Genomic DNA, 16,100 nt, shown 5'->3' on the forward strand with positions numbered 1-16,100 from the left:
TGAATGCATGGAATGGTGTATGCATGAGAAGTATGTAAGGAGAGGGATAAGTGGAGACTCATAAAGTGGCCACCTCCACAATGGGAGTTCCCGGAGGGAATGGACAACACAGATAGGTAAAATCTTACAAAACCTTCCATGCTTGTCATGTGAATAAGTAATTATTTTTGAGTACTGGTTGGAGACTATGCCTTCTGGGATTTTTCAAGTGTAAATGCTGATATAAATCACCCCTGTGCATTCCAAAGTACAGCCTCAGTGATCTCAGACATTCAATTCTTTCACCAAGTCAGTATACGCCATAAAAGACTTCTGAACACTATCATTCTGCAATTTCATTTGCTTTGTATGGCGATGTTAGTACACAATATTATTCAGTTCATGAAAGCATGAACACCTTGAACAATGTCTTCATTGTCTTCTTCTCTCAAACCTTCTTTTTGAAAAAGGCAAGTGTTCCCTTATTTTCTTCATTGAAGGTAAAGACATGACATTATTACTGCAAGATCTCTCAATGTTCAATTGTGATATGACAACTGTCTACATCCATCCAGTATTCTGCATCACTCTTAATTCATTTGTTCTACCTACCAGATTAGCCGGAACTTGTTTCCACTGAAAAGTATGTATTTTTGTAGGCTCAGTGAAGAGGTGGCAGGGATGCTGGCAGTGGTGGTGGAAAATGGGGTCTTCAATAATAATTTGGTGTTGTTGTAAGTCAAGCATGTAATCAATGTCATGCTAAAGGAAACATGTCTTTTTTAAACAAACACATAAGGTAATGACCTTGTCTTTGAAACATGATATCAAAATCAAAAAGGATCAGCTCTATCCAATGAGAATCACATATACCAAGCCTTAATGATACCCATCCAGCAGCTGTAGTTAATGTGCAGACACAACATACTCTACAAGTGCACCAGTGACTATGACCTTTTGACCCTAAAATCAATAGACCTTCCTTGTCCCAAAGAAATACATCCTTTTGACCTTAAAATCAAGAAACTTTCCTTAACCCAAGAGAAGTACTTTAGCTAAGTTTTAAAGAAATCCATCCCGTAGAACTGACCTTGATCTCCAACCTTTCAATGTTAGATACAAACAACTTCCTTGCCCAAGGAAGTCTTCATGAAATCAGAACTAAAGTAATTGTGCTTGAATGAAATCATTTACAAGTGTGGCAGGGACCCAGACCTTTGACCCTGTGATCTCTATCAACAGAGACCAGTCTTATCGAAAGAGAAACACTGGTGCTAAGTAGTGCTGAACTCCATTGAATTACAGCAGAAAAGTGAAATCATCTCAAAGTACCCTTGACCAATGACACTAAAACTTGACCTGTACCCAACACAATGCTCACCATCCTGCACTGTTCAGCACCTACACTAAAGATCCAAAAGATGAACTGCTCAGAAGCTAAATGCATTCTTTCAACATCTTAAAACTACAAGACCAAGCAATCAGACTCCCAACCCAACACATCCAGCAGCCAAACTTACCAGACATTACCTTTTGAACATAAACAATGCACTTAAGGACCACCTGGTGTACACTACATGACTTGTTCTCTTACCACTTACCTATTCTGATAAAACTCCACTTGGTGCACCCAACCAACACAGCCACGTAAAAACTTTCTAAAGCTACAAGCTTTTACACAGTACATAGAATCTAAGCTCCAAACTTTACCATCAATAACTTAATTTACTGATTTACCATTTTATCCTGTATTTCTTTAGTCTCTCCAGCGAAACCAAAAAGAACAAAGCACAAGAACACAGAAAGCAATATATCCCAAACTTCATACCATAAGTAACAAACCTCATAAAATAAAGAAACAGGCTCACGCAAAACCATTCAGCATCATCTGAGACTTTTTTTTTACAAATCTAAACTATATGCAACACCATTACTAAACCTAATAACAGAAAATCAAACAAAAAGCTGGCACTCCTATCTCAACACCATTAATCACAAAATGCTCAGACACCAGCAGTAACAAACAGTAAAGTAATCCATACCTTCCATACCTCCCTAATCCCCAATCATGACACAACTCTTACGTGAAACAACAACATACCTTTTCCAAAAGAACACAGAAACATATTCTTGAAGCACTACTAAAAAAAAATCAGGCAAAAACCAACCATACCCCTGCAATCAAGAACTTGTGGAGCTCCCTTGCAGATAGCCCTGACAAAATTTCAAATATCCGCATAAAATACTTTGGTGCCATTGCAATTCAAGATCTTACTGACTTCCATAACCACTCCTGGTAACACAACAAAACTCAAAAGATCTGGAAGCTTGTCCTCAAAGTACCCATTCTGAAACCCTTCAAGCCACTCAACTTCTCCCCCTCCTCATTCATACCAAACTATATTTCTGCAACTTTTAGTATCCAAACTCTTTAAATACCTGATTCACAACAGAAGCAAGCAAAATATCTCATGCTTACCAACAAAATATAACTTTAAACCTAATCACTCCACTACCACAGTACACACAACAAATCCCGGATGTCTTCAAGCAACCTTAACCCCTTTCCTTCACATAATTAGCAGCAACAGATATCAACAGCGCATTTGCCATTATCCCGTTACATCCTCACACAAAAGATACCTGACACACCTTCCACAACAGACAAAAAGTGATTAGCCAACTTCATAGCTGGCTATCTAGCCAGAGCAACTTACAAACACTTCACACCATCTACTACTATGTAAACACTAATAAGGAGTTCCCAAGGAACAGTTTTCTTTCCTTCCCACTTCAGTCTCTTCCTACAATACCTTCCTACATCTCTTTCTGCACACCACAGTGTGAAGGTCCTCTCATAAGGAGAAAATATTACAATCAAATTATAGTCTCTGACACCTTCCAAGTATCAACAAACATACAACTCTACATCATACAACTGAAGCACCAGCTCACTATGGGCAGAATGTCTACACCTCAAGTCTTCAGTCATCCCTTTTGACTCAAAACAGACGAATACAAACTCCATCTTTCCACCACAATGAATGGCCAATAGCTCCCACTCAATAAAACTCCACTTATTCTAAGCATCACATAGGACACAAAACATTCACTTCAAAAACATTAACAACAAAAAATATTAAACATACCCAAGGGACACACTGGAAACAGATTTGGACAAGAAAAAGAATCCCTTAATACCCTCTACAAGCAATCTATATGCTCCCCCTTGAACGATGCCTCCACTACCTGGTCATTCACCGAGTTAAAAGCTTATACAACTATGCTGCAAACCACACAAGACAGCACACTCAGAACAATCATCGGCTGTCTAGCAATCACACTGAAAGTATTCAACACCAACACAATGAAATAAAACTTTTCGATCCCATCTCAACATGCTTGGCACCCAATTCTTTGCAATAATAGCATGAGACTCCTCTCATCCAAACCACTCTATATCCAACCACCTTAGAAGCAATAAAGGACCTGTCCCTTGCCTCACACTTCAGAAACTGATACTCACATATTCCCTTCCCCCCACCCAACATACACAAGTGACGAAACACATACACACCAAAATGACCTAACAAGGACTAATCAACCATCTTCCACAATGATTAAACAGCACATTGTTAAACATACACTCACAAGAAACTAAGCTCTTCAGACATATACAAGTTACTCTTTCCCCTCTGTCCTCTGAACAACCCCTCAACACTTTACATTACAAGCAGTTTTAAAATCACATGGAGAGATAATGACAGAAGCTGCTGGACACAGTTCTGATAATATTCCTCCTAAGTTTGGTTTCAAGCAGCTTAGTAGATTTCATGAAGACTGAAATGCAAAAAAATTAAAAGGCAGATGATGGATGCCATAATGAAAAAAGCAACATATGGCCTTTGGCCAAGTGAGCTCATGAAGGATACTTACCAGCACCTCCACCTCTTGAAGTATTAAGTCCAGCATGATAACCAGCATAATATGCTGCCTTCATTTTGCCATGCTCTTCTGCAACTTTAACCACAAGGGGCTCTGTACCACCATCAGGAATCACACCGTTCATGCCGACTATTGCTGCTTCCGCTTGAGATTTCTTGTCAAACCTAAGAAATAAGGTACAAAGAAATCTTTACAGACAGAAATCTGACAAAAAAATCTGCAAAACTACTATTAACACCAAAAGAAAGTAGTTAAAGACAATAAATGATTAATTATGTTTTTGCTATTATCCAATATGACAGTCAATTCTATGGTGTCTCCTACTCATTAAACTATCGGTTTTTAAATGCTCATGCAATCTTATCAAAAATTTCAACAGTACTTATTCAAGACTAGAAAGTCATTCCCTGGTTTCTAAAATATCAAAGCCTGAAATGAAACATACAACAGATGGCTAGTTCATAAGAATATAAAAACATACCAGTGTGAATTTCATAAAAGCAAAAGGGTGTACCGAGTGTTCATCTATCCTAGCTAAATTTGTCACTATGAATTAAAAGGTAGGTCACACCATAATGATCATAACCAATAACATACAAGTAAATTTTGTGTGGATACAGTGTGAGGAGAGATCCTAACATGAAATGATGATGCAAAAGGGGTAAACATACCTGATGTCGAGTTAAAAAAAAAAAAATCTTTTAAGAGATTTTGAAATGTAAGTTACTTATGGATGTTGAGAAGTTAGGAGTGTTAAAAATGGTAAATATCAACTAAGTATTCTCATCAAAAACAGAATATGGGTTTTGAAGAATCTGAAAATGATAATTGGAAGAGAAGTTATTAATAGCCTCACAATGCTCAGGCTAGGGTGAGTTTGAATGGAGAAAAACTGGAGGAAGTGAAGTGTTTTAGATATCTGGGAGTGGATCTGGCAGCGGATGGAACCATGGAAGCGGAAGTGGATCATAGGGTGGAGGAGGGGGCGAAAATTCTGGGAGCCTTGAAGAATGTGTGGAAGTCGAGAGCATTATCTCGGAAAGCAAAAATGGGTATGTTTGAAGGCATAGTGGTTCCAACAATGGTGTATGGTTGCGAGGCGTGGGCTATGGATAGAGTTGTGCGCAGGAGGATGGATGTGCTGGAAATGAGATGTTTGAGGACAATGTGTGGTGTGAGGTGGTTTGATCGAGTAAGTAACGTAAGGGTAAGAGAGATGTGTGGAAATAAAAAGAGCGTGGTTGAGAGAGCAGAAGAGGGTGTTTTGAAATGGTTTGGGCACATGGAGAGAATGAGTGAGGAAAGATTGACCAAGAGGATACATATGTCAGAGGTGGAGGGAACGAGGAGAAGAGGGAGACCAAATTGGAGGTGGAAAGATGGAGTGAAAAAGATTTTGTGTGATCGGGGCCTGAACATGCAGGAGGGTGAAAGGAGGGCAAGGAATAGAGTGAATTGGAGCGATGTGGTATACCGGGGTTGACGTGCTGTCAGTGGATTGAATCAAGGCATGTGAAGCGTCTGGGGTAAACCATGGAAAGCTGTGGAGGTATGTATATTTGCGTGTGTGGACGTATGTATATACATGTGTATGGGGGTGGGTTGGGCCATTTCTTTCGTCTGTTTCCTTGCGCTACCTCGCAAACGCGGGAGATAGCGACAAAAAAAAGAAAAAATTATTATACTTGGTTGCTGTATTCCACATCAGCAAGATAACTCCAGGAAACAGATGAAGACTGGCTCATCCACTCATATACACATTATATATTTCTTTTTTTATTTTGCTTTGTCGCTGTCTCCTGCGTTAGCGAGGTAGCGCAAGTAAACAGACGAAAGAATGGCCCAACCCGCCCACATACACATGTATATACATACACGTCCACACACACAAATATACATACCTATACATCTCAATGTACACATATATATACACGCACAGACATATACATACATACACATGTACATAATTCATACTGTCTGCCTTTATTTGTTCCCATCGCCACCCCGCCACACATGGAATAACAACCCCCTCCCCCCTCATGTGTGCGAGGTAGCGCTAGGAAAAGACACCAAAGGCCCCATTCGTTCACACTCAGTCTCTAGCTGTCATGTAATAATGCACCGAAACCATAGCTCCCTTTCCACATCCAGGCCCCACACAACTTTCCATGGTTTACCCCAGACGCTTCACATGCCCTGGTTCAATCCATTGACAGCACGTTGACCCCGGTATACCACATCGTTCCAATTCACTCTATTCCTTGCACGCCTTTCACCCTCCTGCATGTTCACACCCCCGATCACTCAAAATCTTTTTCACTCCATCTTTCCACCTCCAATTTGGTCTCCCACTTCTCCTCGTTCCCTCCACCTCCAACACATATATCCTCTTGGTCAATCTTTCCTCACTCATTCTCTCCATGAGACCAAACCATTTCAAAAACCCTCTTCTGCTCTCTCAACCACACTCTTTTTATTTCCACACATCTCTCTTACCCTTACATTACTTACTCAATCAAACCACCTCACACCACATATTGTCCTCAAACATCTCATTTCCAGCACATCCACCCTCCTGCGCACAACTCTATCCATAGCCCACGACTCGCAACCATACAACATTGTTGGAACCACTATTCCTTCAAACATACCCATTTTTGCTTTCCGAGATAATGTTCTCGACTTCCACACATTCTTCAAGGCTCCTGGAATTTTCGCCCCCTCCCCCACCCTATGATTCACTTCCGCTTCCATGGTTCCATCCGCTGCCAATCTAAAACACTTTACTTCCTCCAGTTTTTCTCCATTCAACTTACCTCCCAATTGCCTTCACCCTCAACCCTACTGTACCTAGTAACCTTGCTCTTATTCACATTTACTCTTAACTTTCTTCTTCCACACACTTTACCAAACTCAGTCACCAGCTTCTGCAGTTTCTTACATAAATCAGCCACCAGCGCTGTATCATCAGCGAACAACAACTGACTCACTTCCCAAGCTCTCTCATCCACAACAGACTGCATACTTGCCTCTCTTTCCAAAACTCTTGCATTCACCTCCCTAACAACCCCATCCATAAACAAATTAAACAACCGTGGAGACATCACACACCCCTGCTGCAAACCTACATTCACTGAGAACCAATCACTTTCCTCTCTTCCTACACGTACACATGCCTTACATCCTCGATAAAAACTTTTCACTGCTTCTAACAACTTGCCTCCCACACCATATATTCTTAAAACCTTCCACAGAGCATCTCTATCAACTCTACCATATGCCTTCTCCAGATCCATAAATGCTACATACAAATCCATTTGTTTTTCTAAGTATTTCTCACATACATTCTTCAAAGCAAACACCTGATCCACACATCCTCTACCACTTCTGAAACCACACTGCTCTTCCCCAATCTGATGCTCTGTACATGCCTTCACCCTCTCAATCAATACCCTCCCATATTATTTACCAGGAATACTCAACAAACTTATACCTCTGTAATTTGAGCACTCACTCTCATCCCCTTTGCCTTTGTACAATGGCGCTATGCAAGCATTCCTTACCAACCAGTCAACAATACAGTCACCCCCTTTTTTAATAAATTCCACTGCAATACCATCCAAACCTGCTGCCTTGCCGGCTTTCATCTTCCGTAAAGCTTTTACTACCTCTTCTCTATTTACCAAAACATTTTCCCTAACCCTCTCACTTTGCACACCACCTCGACCAAAACACCCTATATCTGCCACTCTATCATCAAACACATTTAACAAACCTTCAAAATACTCACTCCATCTCCTTCTCACATCACCACTACTTGTTATCACCTCCCCATTTGCGCCCTTCACTGAAGTTCCCATTTGCTCCCTTGTCTTATGCACTTTATTTACCTCCTTCCAGAACATCTTTTTATTCTCCCTAAAATCTAATGATACTCTCTCACCCCAACTCTCATTTGCCCTCTTTTTCACCTCTTGCACCTTTCTCTTGACCTCCTGTCTCTTTCTTTTATACATCTCCCACTCATTTGCATTTTTTCCCTGCAAATTCGCCCAAATGCCTCTCTCTTCTCTTTCACTAATAATCTTACTTCTTCATCCCACCACTCACTACCCTTTCTAATCAACCCACCTCCCACGCTTCTCATGCCACAAGCATCTTTTGCGCAAGCCATCACTGATTCCCTAAATACATCCCATTCCTCCCCCACTCCCCTTACCTCCTTTGTTCTCACCTTTTTCCATTCTGTACTCAGTCTCTCCTGGTACTTCCTCACACAAGTTTCCTTCCCAAGCTCACTTACTCTCACCACCCTCTTCACCCCAACATTCTATCTTCTTTTCTGAAAACCCCCACAAATCTTCACCTTCGCCTCCACAAGATAATGATCAGACATCCCTCCACTTGCACCTCTCAGCACATTAACATCCAAAAGTCTCTCTTTCGTGTGTCTATCAATTAACACGTAATCCAATAACGTTCTCTGGCCATCTCTCCTACTTACATACGTATACTTATGTATATCTCGCTTTTTGAACCAGGTATTCCCAATCACCAGTCCTTTTTCAGCACATAAATCTACAAGCTCTTCACCATTTCCATTTACAACACTGAACACTCCATGTATACCAATTATTCCCTCAACTAACACATTACTCACCTTTGCATTCAAATCACCCATCACTATAACCTGGTCTCGTGCATCAAAACCACTAACACACTCATTCAGCTGCTCCCAAAACACTTGCCTCTCATGATCTTTCTTCTCATGCCCAGGTACATATGCACCAATAATCACCCATCTCTCTCCATCACCTTTCAGTTTTACCCATATCAATCTAGAATTTACTTTCTTACACTCTATCACATACTCCCACAACAACTGATTCAGGAGTAGTGCTACTCCTTCCCTTGCTCTTGTCCTCTCACTAACCCCTGACTTTACTCCCATGACATTCCCAAACCACTCTTCCCCTTTACCCTTGAGCTTCGTTTCACTCAGAGCCAAAACATCCAGGTTCCTTCCCTCCAACATACAACCTATCTCTCCTTTTTTCTCATCTTGGTTACATCCACACACATTTAGACACCCCAATCTGAGCCTTCGAGGAGGATGAGCACTCCTCGCGTGACTCCTTCTTCTGTTTCCCCTTTTAGAAAGTTAAAATAAAAGGAGGGGAGGGTTTCTGGCCCCCCGCATATATACACATATATGCACATAAACACCAATACATGCACCTGTACATACATATCAACATATTCACATATACATATATACACATGTACATATTCAAATTTGCCTGCTTTCATCCATTCCCACTGCTACCCTGCCCCACAGGAAACAGCATCGCTACCCACTGCTTCAGCGAAGTAACGACACGAAAACAGACAAAAGAGTCTACATTCGTTCATGTGTAATGCATCTAAACCACACCTTCCTATCTCTATCTAGGCCCCACAGACCTTTTCATGATTTACCCCAGAAGTTTCATATGCCCTGGTTCAGTCCATTGACAGCATGTAGACCCCAGTATGCCATGTTGTTCCAATTCACTCTATTCCTTGCACGCCTCTCACCCTTCTGTATGTTCTGGCCCTGATCGCTCAAAACCTTTTCAATCCATCCTTCCATCTCCAATTTGGTCTTCCACTTCTTGTTCCCTCCACTTCTGACACATATATCCTCTTTGTCAACCTTTCCTCTCTCATTCTTTCCAGATGTCCATAGCATTTCAACACAACTCTTCTGCTCTCTCAACCACACTCTTTTTATTACCACATATATAAAGCTCTAGGGGCTGATTTGAAAGACAAATTGCAACAACTGGTGACTGAGTTTGGAAAAGTGTGTGAAAGGAGAAAGTTGAGAGTAAATGTGAATAAGAGCAAGGTTATTAGGTTCAGCAGGGTTGAGGGACAAGTTCCATGGGATGTAAGTTTTAATGGAGAAAGGTTGGAGGAAGTGAAGTGTTTTAGATATCTGGGAGTGACGTAGCAGCAAAAGGAACCATAGAAGCACAAGTAAGTCACAAAGTGGGGGAGGGGGTGAAGGTTCTGGGAGGAATAAGGAATGAGTGGAAGGAGAGAATGTAACTCAAAGAGCAAAAATGGGTATGTATGAAGGAACAGTAGTTCCAACAATACTATATGGTTGCGAGGCATGGGCTATAGATTTATTAATCTTATTCATTATACTTTGTCACTGTCTCCCCCGTTAGCGAGGTAGCTCAAGGAAACAGACGAAAGAATGGCCCAACTCACCCACATACACATGTATATACATACACGTCCACACACGCACATATACATACCTATACATCTCAACATTTTTTTCTATTTTTTATTTTGCTTTGTCGCTGTCTCCTGCGTTTGCGAGGTAGCGCAAGGAGACAGACGAAAGAAATGGCCCAACCCACCCCCATACACATGTATATACATACATGTCCACACACGCAAATATACATACCTATACATCTGAATGTACACATATATATACACACACAGACACATACATATATACCCATGCACACACTTCACACTGTCTGCCCTTATTCATTCCTGTCGCCACCCCGCCACACATGAAATAACAGCCCCCTCCCCCCACATGTGCGTGAGGTAGCGCTAGGAAAAGACAACAAAGGCCACATTCGTTCACACTCAGTCTCTAGCTGTCATGTATAATGCACTGAAACCACAGCTCCCTTTCCACATCCAGGCCCCACACAACTTTCCATGGTTTACCCCAGATGCTTCACATGCCCTGGTTCAATCCACTGACAGCATGTCAACCCAAGTATACCACATCATTCCAATTCACTCTATTCCTTGCACATCTTTCACCCTCCTGCATATTCAGGCCCTGATCACTCAAAATCTGTTTCACTCCATCTTTCCACCTCCAATTTGGTCTCCCACTTCTCCTCGTTCCCTCCAACTCTGACATATATATCCTCTTGGTCAATTTTTCCTCACTCATTCTCTCCATAAGACCATACCATTTCAAAACACTCTCTTCTGTTCTCTCAACCACACTTTTTATTACCACACATCTCTCTTACCCTTTCATTACTTATTCCATCAACCCACCTCACACCACATTTTGTCCTCAAACATCTCATTTCCAGCACATCCACCCCCCTCCGCACAACTCTATCTATAGCCTACGCCTCGCAACCATATATCATTGTTGGAACCACTATTCCTTCAAACATACCCATTTTTGCTTTCCAAGATAACGTTCTCGACTTCCACACATCCACCCTCCTCCACACAACCCTACCTATAGCCCATGTCTTGCAACCATATAACATTGTCAGAACCACTATTCCTTCAAACATACCCATTTTTGCTCTCAGAGAAAAGGTTCTTTCCTTCCACACATTCTTCATTGCTCTCAGAACCTTTGCTCCCTCCCCCACCCTGTGACTCACTTCTGCTTCCATAGTTCCATTCACTGCTAAATCCACTCCCAGATATCTAAAACATTTCACTTCCTTTAATTTTTCTCCATTCAAACTTACATCCTAATTAACCTGTCCCTCAACCCTACTGAGCCTAATAACCTTGCTCTTATACATTTACTCTAAACTTTCTCCTTTTACAACCTTTTCCAAATTCAGTCACCAACTTTTGCAGTTTCTCAATTAAATTTGCCACCAGAGCTATATCATCAGCAAACAACAACTAACTCATTTCCCAGGCAATGTTATCCCCAACAGACTGCATACTCGCCCCTCTCTCCAAAACCCTTGTATTAGCTTCCCTAACCACCCCATCCATAAACAAGTGAAACAACCATGGGGACATCACACACCCCTGCCACAGACCAACATTCACTGGGAACCACATCACACACCCCTGCCACAGACCAACATTCACTGGGAACCAATCACTCTCCTTCCTACTCGTACATATGCCTTACATCCTTGGTAAAAACTTTTCACAGCTTCTAGCAACTTACCTCCCACACCATGCACTCTTAAGACCTTCCACAAAGCATCTCTATCAACTCTATCATATGCCTTCTCCAGATCCATAAATGCTACATACAAAACCATCTGTTTTTCTAAGTATTTCTCACACATATTCTTCAAAGCAAACACGTGACACATCAAATATCCTTACCAACCAGTCATGAATACAGTCACCCCTTTTCTAATAAATTCCACTGCAATACCATCCAAACCCACCGCCTTACCAGATTTTATCTTTCACAAAGCTTTCATTACCTCCTCTCTCTTAACCCAACCATATATTTTGATATGTATATGTGCGTGTAAGGGCATCTTTTTTTATTATTATACTTTATCGCTGTCTCCCGCGTTAGCGAGGTAGCGCAAGGCAATAGATGAAAGAATGGCCCAACCCACCAACATACACATGTATATACAAACACGTCCACACACGCACATATACACGCCTATACATTTCAACGTATACATATATATACTTTTTTTTTTTTTGCTTTGTCGCTGTCTCCCGCGTTTGCGAGGTAGCGCAAGGAAACAGACGAAAGAAATGGCCCAACCCACCCCCATACACACGTATATACATACGTCCACACACGCAAATATACATACCTACACAGCTTTCCATGGTTTACCCCAGACACTTCACATGCCCTGATTCAATCCACTGACAGCATGTCAACCCCGGTATACCACATCGATCCAATTCACTCTATTCCTTGCCCTCCTTTCATCCTCCTGCATGTTCAGGCCCCGATCACACAAAATCTTTTTCACTCCATTTTTCCACCTCCAATTTGGTCTCCCACTTCTCCTCGTTCCCTCCACCTCCGACACATATATCCTCTTGGTCAATCTTTCCTCACTCATTCTCTCCATGTGCCCAAACCTGTGCCCAAACCATTTCAAAATACCCTCTTCTGCTCTCTCAACCACGCTCTTTTTATTTCCACACATCTCTCTTACCCTTATGTTACTTACTCGATCAAACCACCTCACACCACACATTGTCCTCAAACATCTCACTTCCAGCACATCCATCCTCCTGCGCACAACTCTATCCATAGCCCACGCCTCGCAACCATACAACATAGTTCGAACCACTATTCCTTCAAACATACCCATTTTTGCTTTCCGAGATAATGTTCTCAACTTCCACACATTCTTCAAGGCTCCCAGAATTTTCGCCCCCTCCCCCACCCTATGATTCACTTCCGCTTCCATGGTTCCATCCGCTGCCAGATCCACTCCCAGATATCTAAAACACTTTACTTCCTCCAGTTTTTCTCCATTCAAACTTACCTCCCAATTGACTTCACCCTCAACCCTACTGTACCTAATAACCTTGCTCTTATTCACATTTACTCTTAACTTTCTTCTTTCACACACTTTACCAAACTCAGTCACCAGCTTCTGCAGTTTCTCACATGAATCAGCCACCAGCGCTCTCTCATCAGCGAACAACAATTGACTCACTTCCCAAGCTCTCTCATCCCCAACAGACTTCATACTTGCCCCTCTTTCCAAAACTCTTGCATTCACCTCCCTAACAACCTCATCCATAAACAAATTAAACAACCATGGAGACATCACACACCCCTGCCGCAAACCTACATTCACTGAGAACCAATCACTTGCCTCTCTTCCTACACGTACACATGCCTTACATCCTCGATAAAAACTTTTCACTGCTTCTAACAACTTGCCTCCCACACCATATATTCTTAATACCTTCCACAGAGCATCTCTATCAACTCTATCATATGCCTTCTCCAGATCCATAAATGCTACATACAAATCCATTTGCTTTTTGAAGTTTTTCTCACATACATTCTTCAAAGCAAACACCTGATCCACACATCCTCTACCACTTCTGAAACCACACTGCTCTTCCCCAATCTGATGCTCTGTACATGCCTTCACCCTCTCAATCAATACCCTCCCATATAGTTTACCAGGAATACTCAACAAACTTATACCTCTGTACTTTGAGCACTCACTCTTATCCCCTTTGCCTTTGTACAATGGCACTATGCACGCATTCCGCCAATCCTCTGGCACCTCACCATGAGTCATACATACATTACATAACCTTACCAACCAGTCTATAATACAGTCACCCCCTTTTTTAATAAATTCCACTGCAATACCATCCAAACCTGCTGCCTTGCCGGCTTTCATCTTCCGCAAAGCTTTTACTACCTCTTCTCTGTTTACCAAATCATTTTCCCTAACCCTCTCACTTTGCACACCACCTCGACCAAAACTCCCTATATCTGCCACTCTATCATCAAACACATTCAACAAACCTTCAAAATACTCACTCCATCTCCTTCTCACATCACCACTACTTGTTATCACCTCCCCATTTGCGCCCTTCACTGAAGTTCCCATTTGCTCCCTTGTCTTACGCACTTTATTTACCTCCTTCCAGAACATCTTTTTATTCTCCCTAAAATTTAATGATACTCTCTCACCCCAACTCTCATTTGCCCTCTTTTTCACCTCTTGCACCTTTCTCTTGACCTCCTGTCTCTTTTATACATCTCCCACTCAACTGCATTTTTTCCTGCAAAAATCGTCCAAATGCCTCTCTCTTCTCTTTCACTAATAATCTTACTTCTTCATCCCACCACTCACTACCCTTTCTAATCAACCCACCTCCCACTCTTCTCATGCCACAAGCATCTTTTGCGCAATCCATCACTGATTCCCTAAATACATCCCATTCCTCGCCCACTCCCCTTACTTCCATTGTTCTCACCTTTTTCCATTCTGTACTCAGTCTCTCCTGGTACTTCCTCACACAAGTCTCCTTCCCAAGCTCACTTACTCTCACCACCCTCTTCACCCCAACATTCACTCTTCTTTTCTGAAAACCCATACAAATCTTCACCTTAGCCTCCACAAGATAATGATCAGACATCCCTCCAGTTGCACCTCTCAGCACATTAACATCCAAAAGTCTCTCTTTTGCGCGCCTGTCAATTAACACGTAATCCAATAACGCTCTCTGGCCATCTCTCCTACTTACATACATATACTTATGTATATCTCGCTTTTTAAACCAGGTATTCCCAATCACCAGTCCTTTTTCAGCACATAAATCTACAAGCTCTTCACCATTTCCATTTACAACACTGAACACCCCATGTATACCAATTATTCCCTCAACTGCCACATTACTCACCTTTGCATTCAAATCACCCATCACTATAACCCGGTCTCGTGCATCAAAACCACTAACACATATACATATATATATACATACACAGACATATACATATATACACATGTACATAATTCATACTTGCTGCCTTTATTCATTCCCGTCGCCACCCTGCCACGCATGAAATTTATGCATATATATGTGTATATGAGTGGATGGGCCATCCTTCATCTGTTTCCTAGGGCTACCTCAAGGATGCTGGAAACAGCGATCAAGTATAATAAAAATAAATATATAGCGTTAATACGATGTCCTTGATTAGGGCCTTAGCTGCCTGTGCTGTCTTAACTAAAGTAAAAAAAAAAGTGTATGAGATTTGTTAGAGAGCATTCCCTGCTTCGTGCAGACTGTTAGCGGGTATTCCCTACTTAATGTAGATTGTTAGAAGGTATCCCCTGCTTAATGTTGATTGTTAGAGGGCATTCCCTACTAAATGTAGACTGTTAGTGGGCAATCTCTGGTCAATGTACACAGATTGTTAGTGGGCATTCCCTGCTTAATGTAGCACATAGGATCATGGGAAATCCTACATTAACCTAGAATGCTATTCATGGGTCTATCAGACCAAATGCTTCTTGAAGTTTATTGGTTCTATGGGTTTCAGACATCTCCAAGGGTGTGCATTTACTTTCTGTTAATCATAATTTACCATATTTTTCATATCCCAAAGTTCCCTTCACTTCACTTCACTTCTGTTTGTGACCCTATCTTTAAAAAATTTGGATAATAAACCTGAGCTTTTGTTCTCTGGTGATTCATCCATATTTCCTTCTTGTTTTCGCTTTCAGAATACTGTTACAACCGCCACCTGAAACCTTTTCTTGTTTGTATCCATTTCTGATAAAGTGTAAAAATTGGACCTAATTTAAATAGAGTAACAGTACTATAGCTCAATGGCACATAAACAGTGTTTATGCTGAAAGATGTCTTAAACTGATCCTCTAACTTAAATAAGGTAAGAGTACTATAGCTCAATGGCA

General features: G+C 41.5%; 1 protein-coding gene across 6 annotated transcripts in view; it reads right to left on the reverse strand.

Annotated features, from left to right (window-relative positions):
• The window catches only part of LOC139761917 (sex-lethal homolog), a 334,918-nt gene that overhangs the window by 208,174 nt on the left and 110,644 nt on the right, over window positions 1–16,100 (reverse strand). For all 6 annotated transcript variants that reach the window (XR_011715640.1, XR_011715642.1, XR_011715641.1 and 3 more), the window contains exon 5: window positions 3,916–4,088. Coding sequence is in view for 2 of the 6 variants with exons in the window: in XM_071686559.1 (XP_071542660.1) it covers window positions 3,916–4,088 (173 nt within the window). In the remaining 4 variants the exon portion in view is untranslated. The remainder of the gene's footprint in view (window positions 1–3,915; window positions 4,089–16,100) is intronic.

Source organism: Panulirus ornatus, chromosome 42 (assembly GCF_036320965.1).
Source record: "Panulirus ornatus isolate Po-2019 chromosome 42, ASM3632096v1, whole genome shotgun sequence".
In the NCBI taxonomy this organism is placed as follows: domain Eukaryota; kingdom Metazoa; phylum Arthropoda; class Malacostraca; order Decapoda; family Palinuridae; genus Panulirus; species Panulirus ornatus.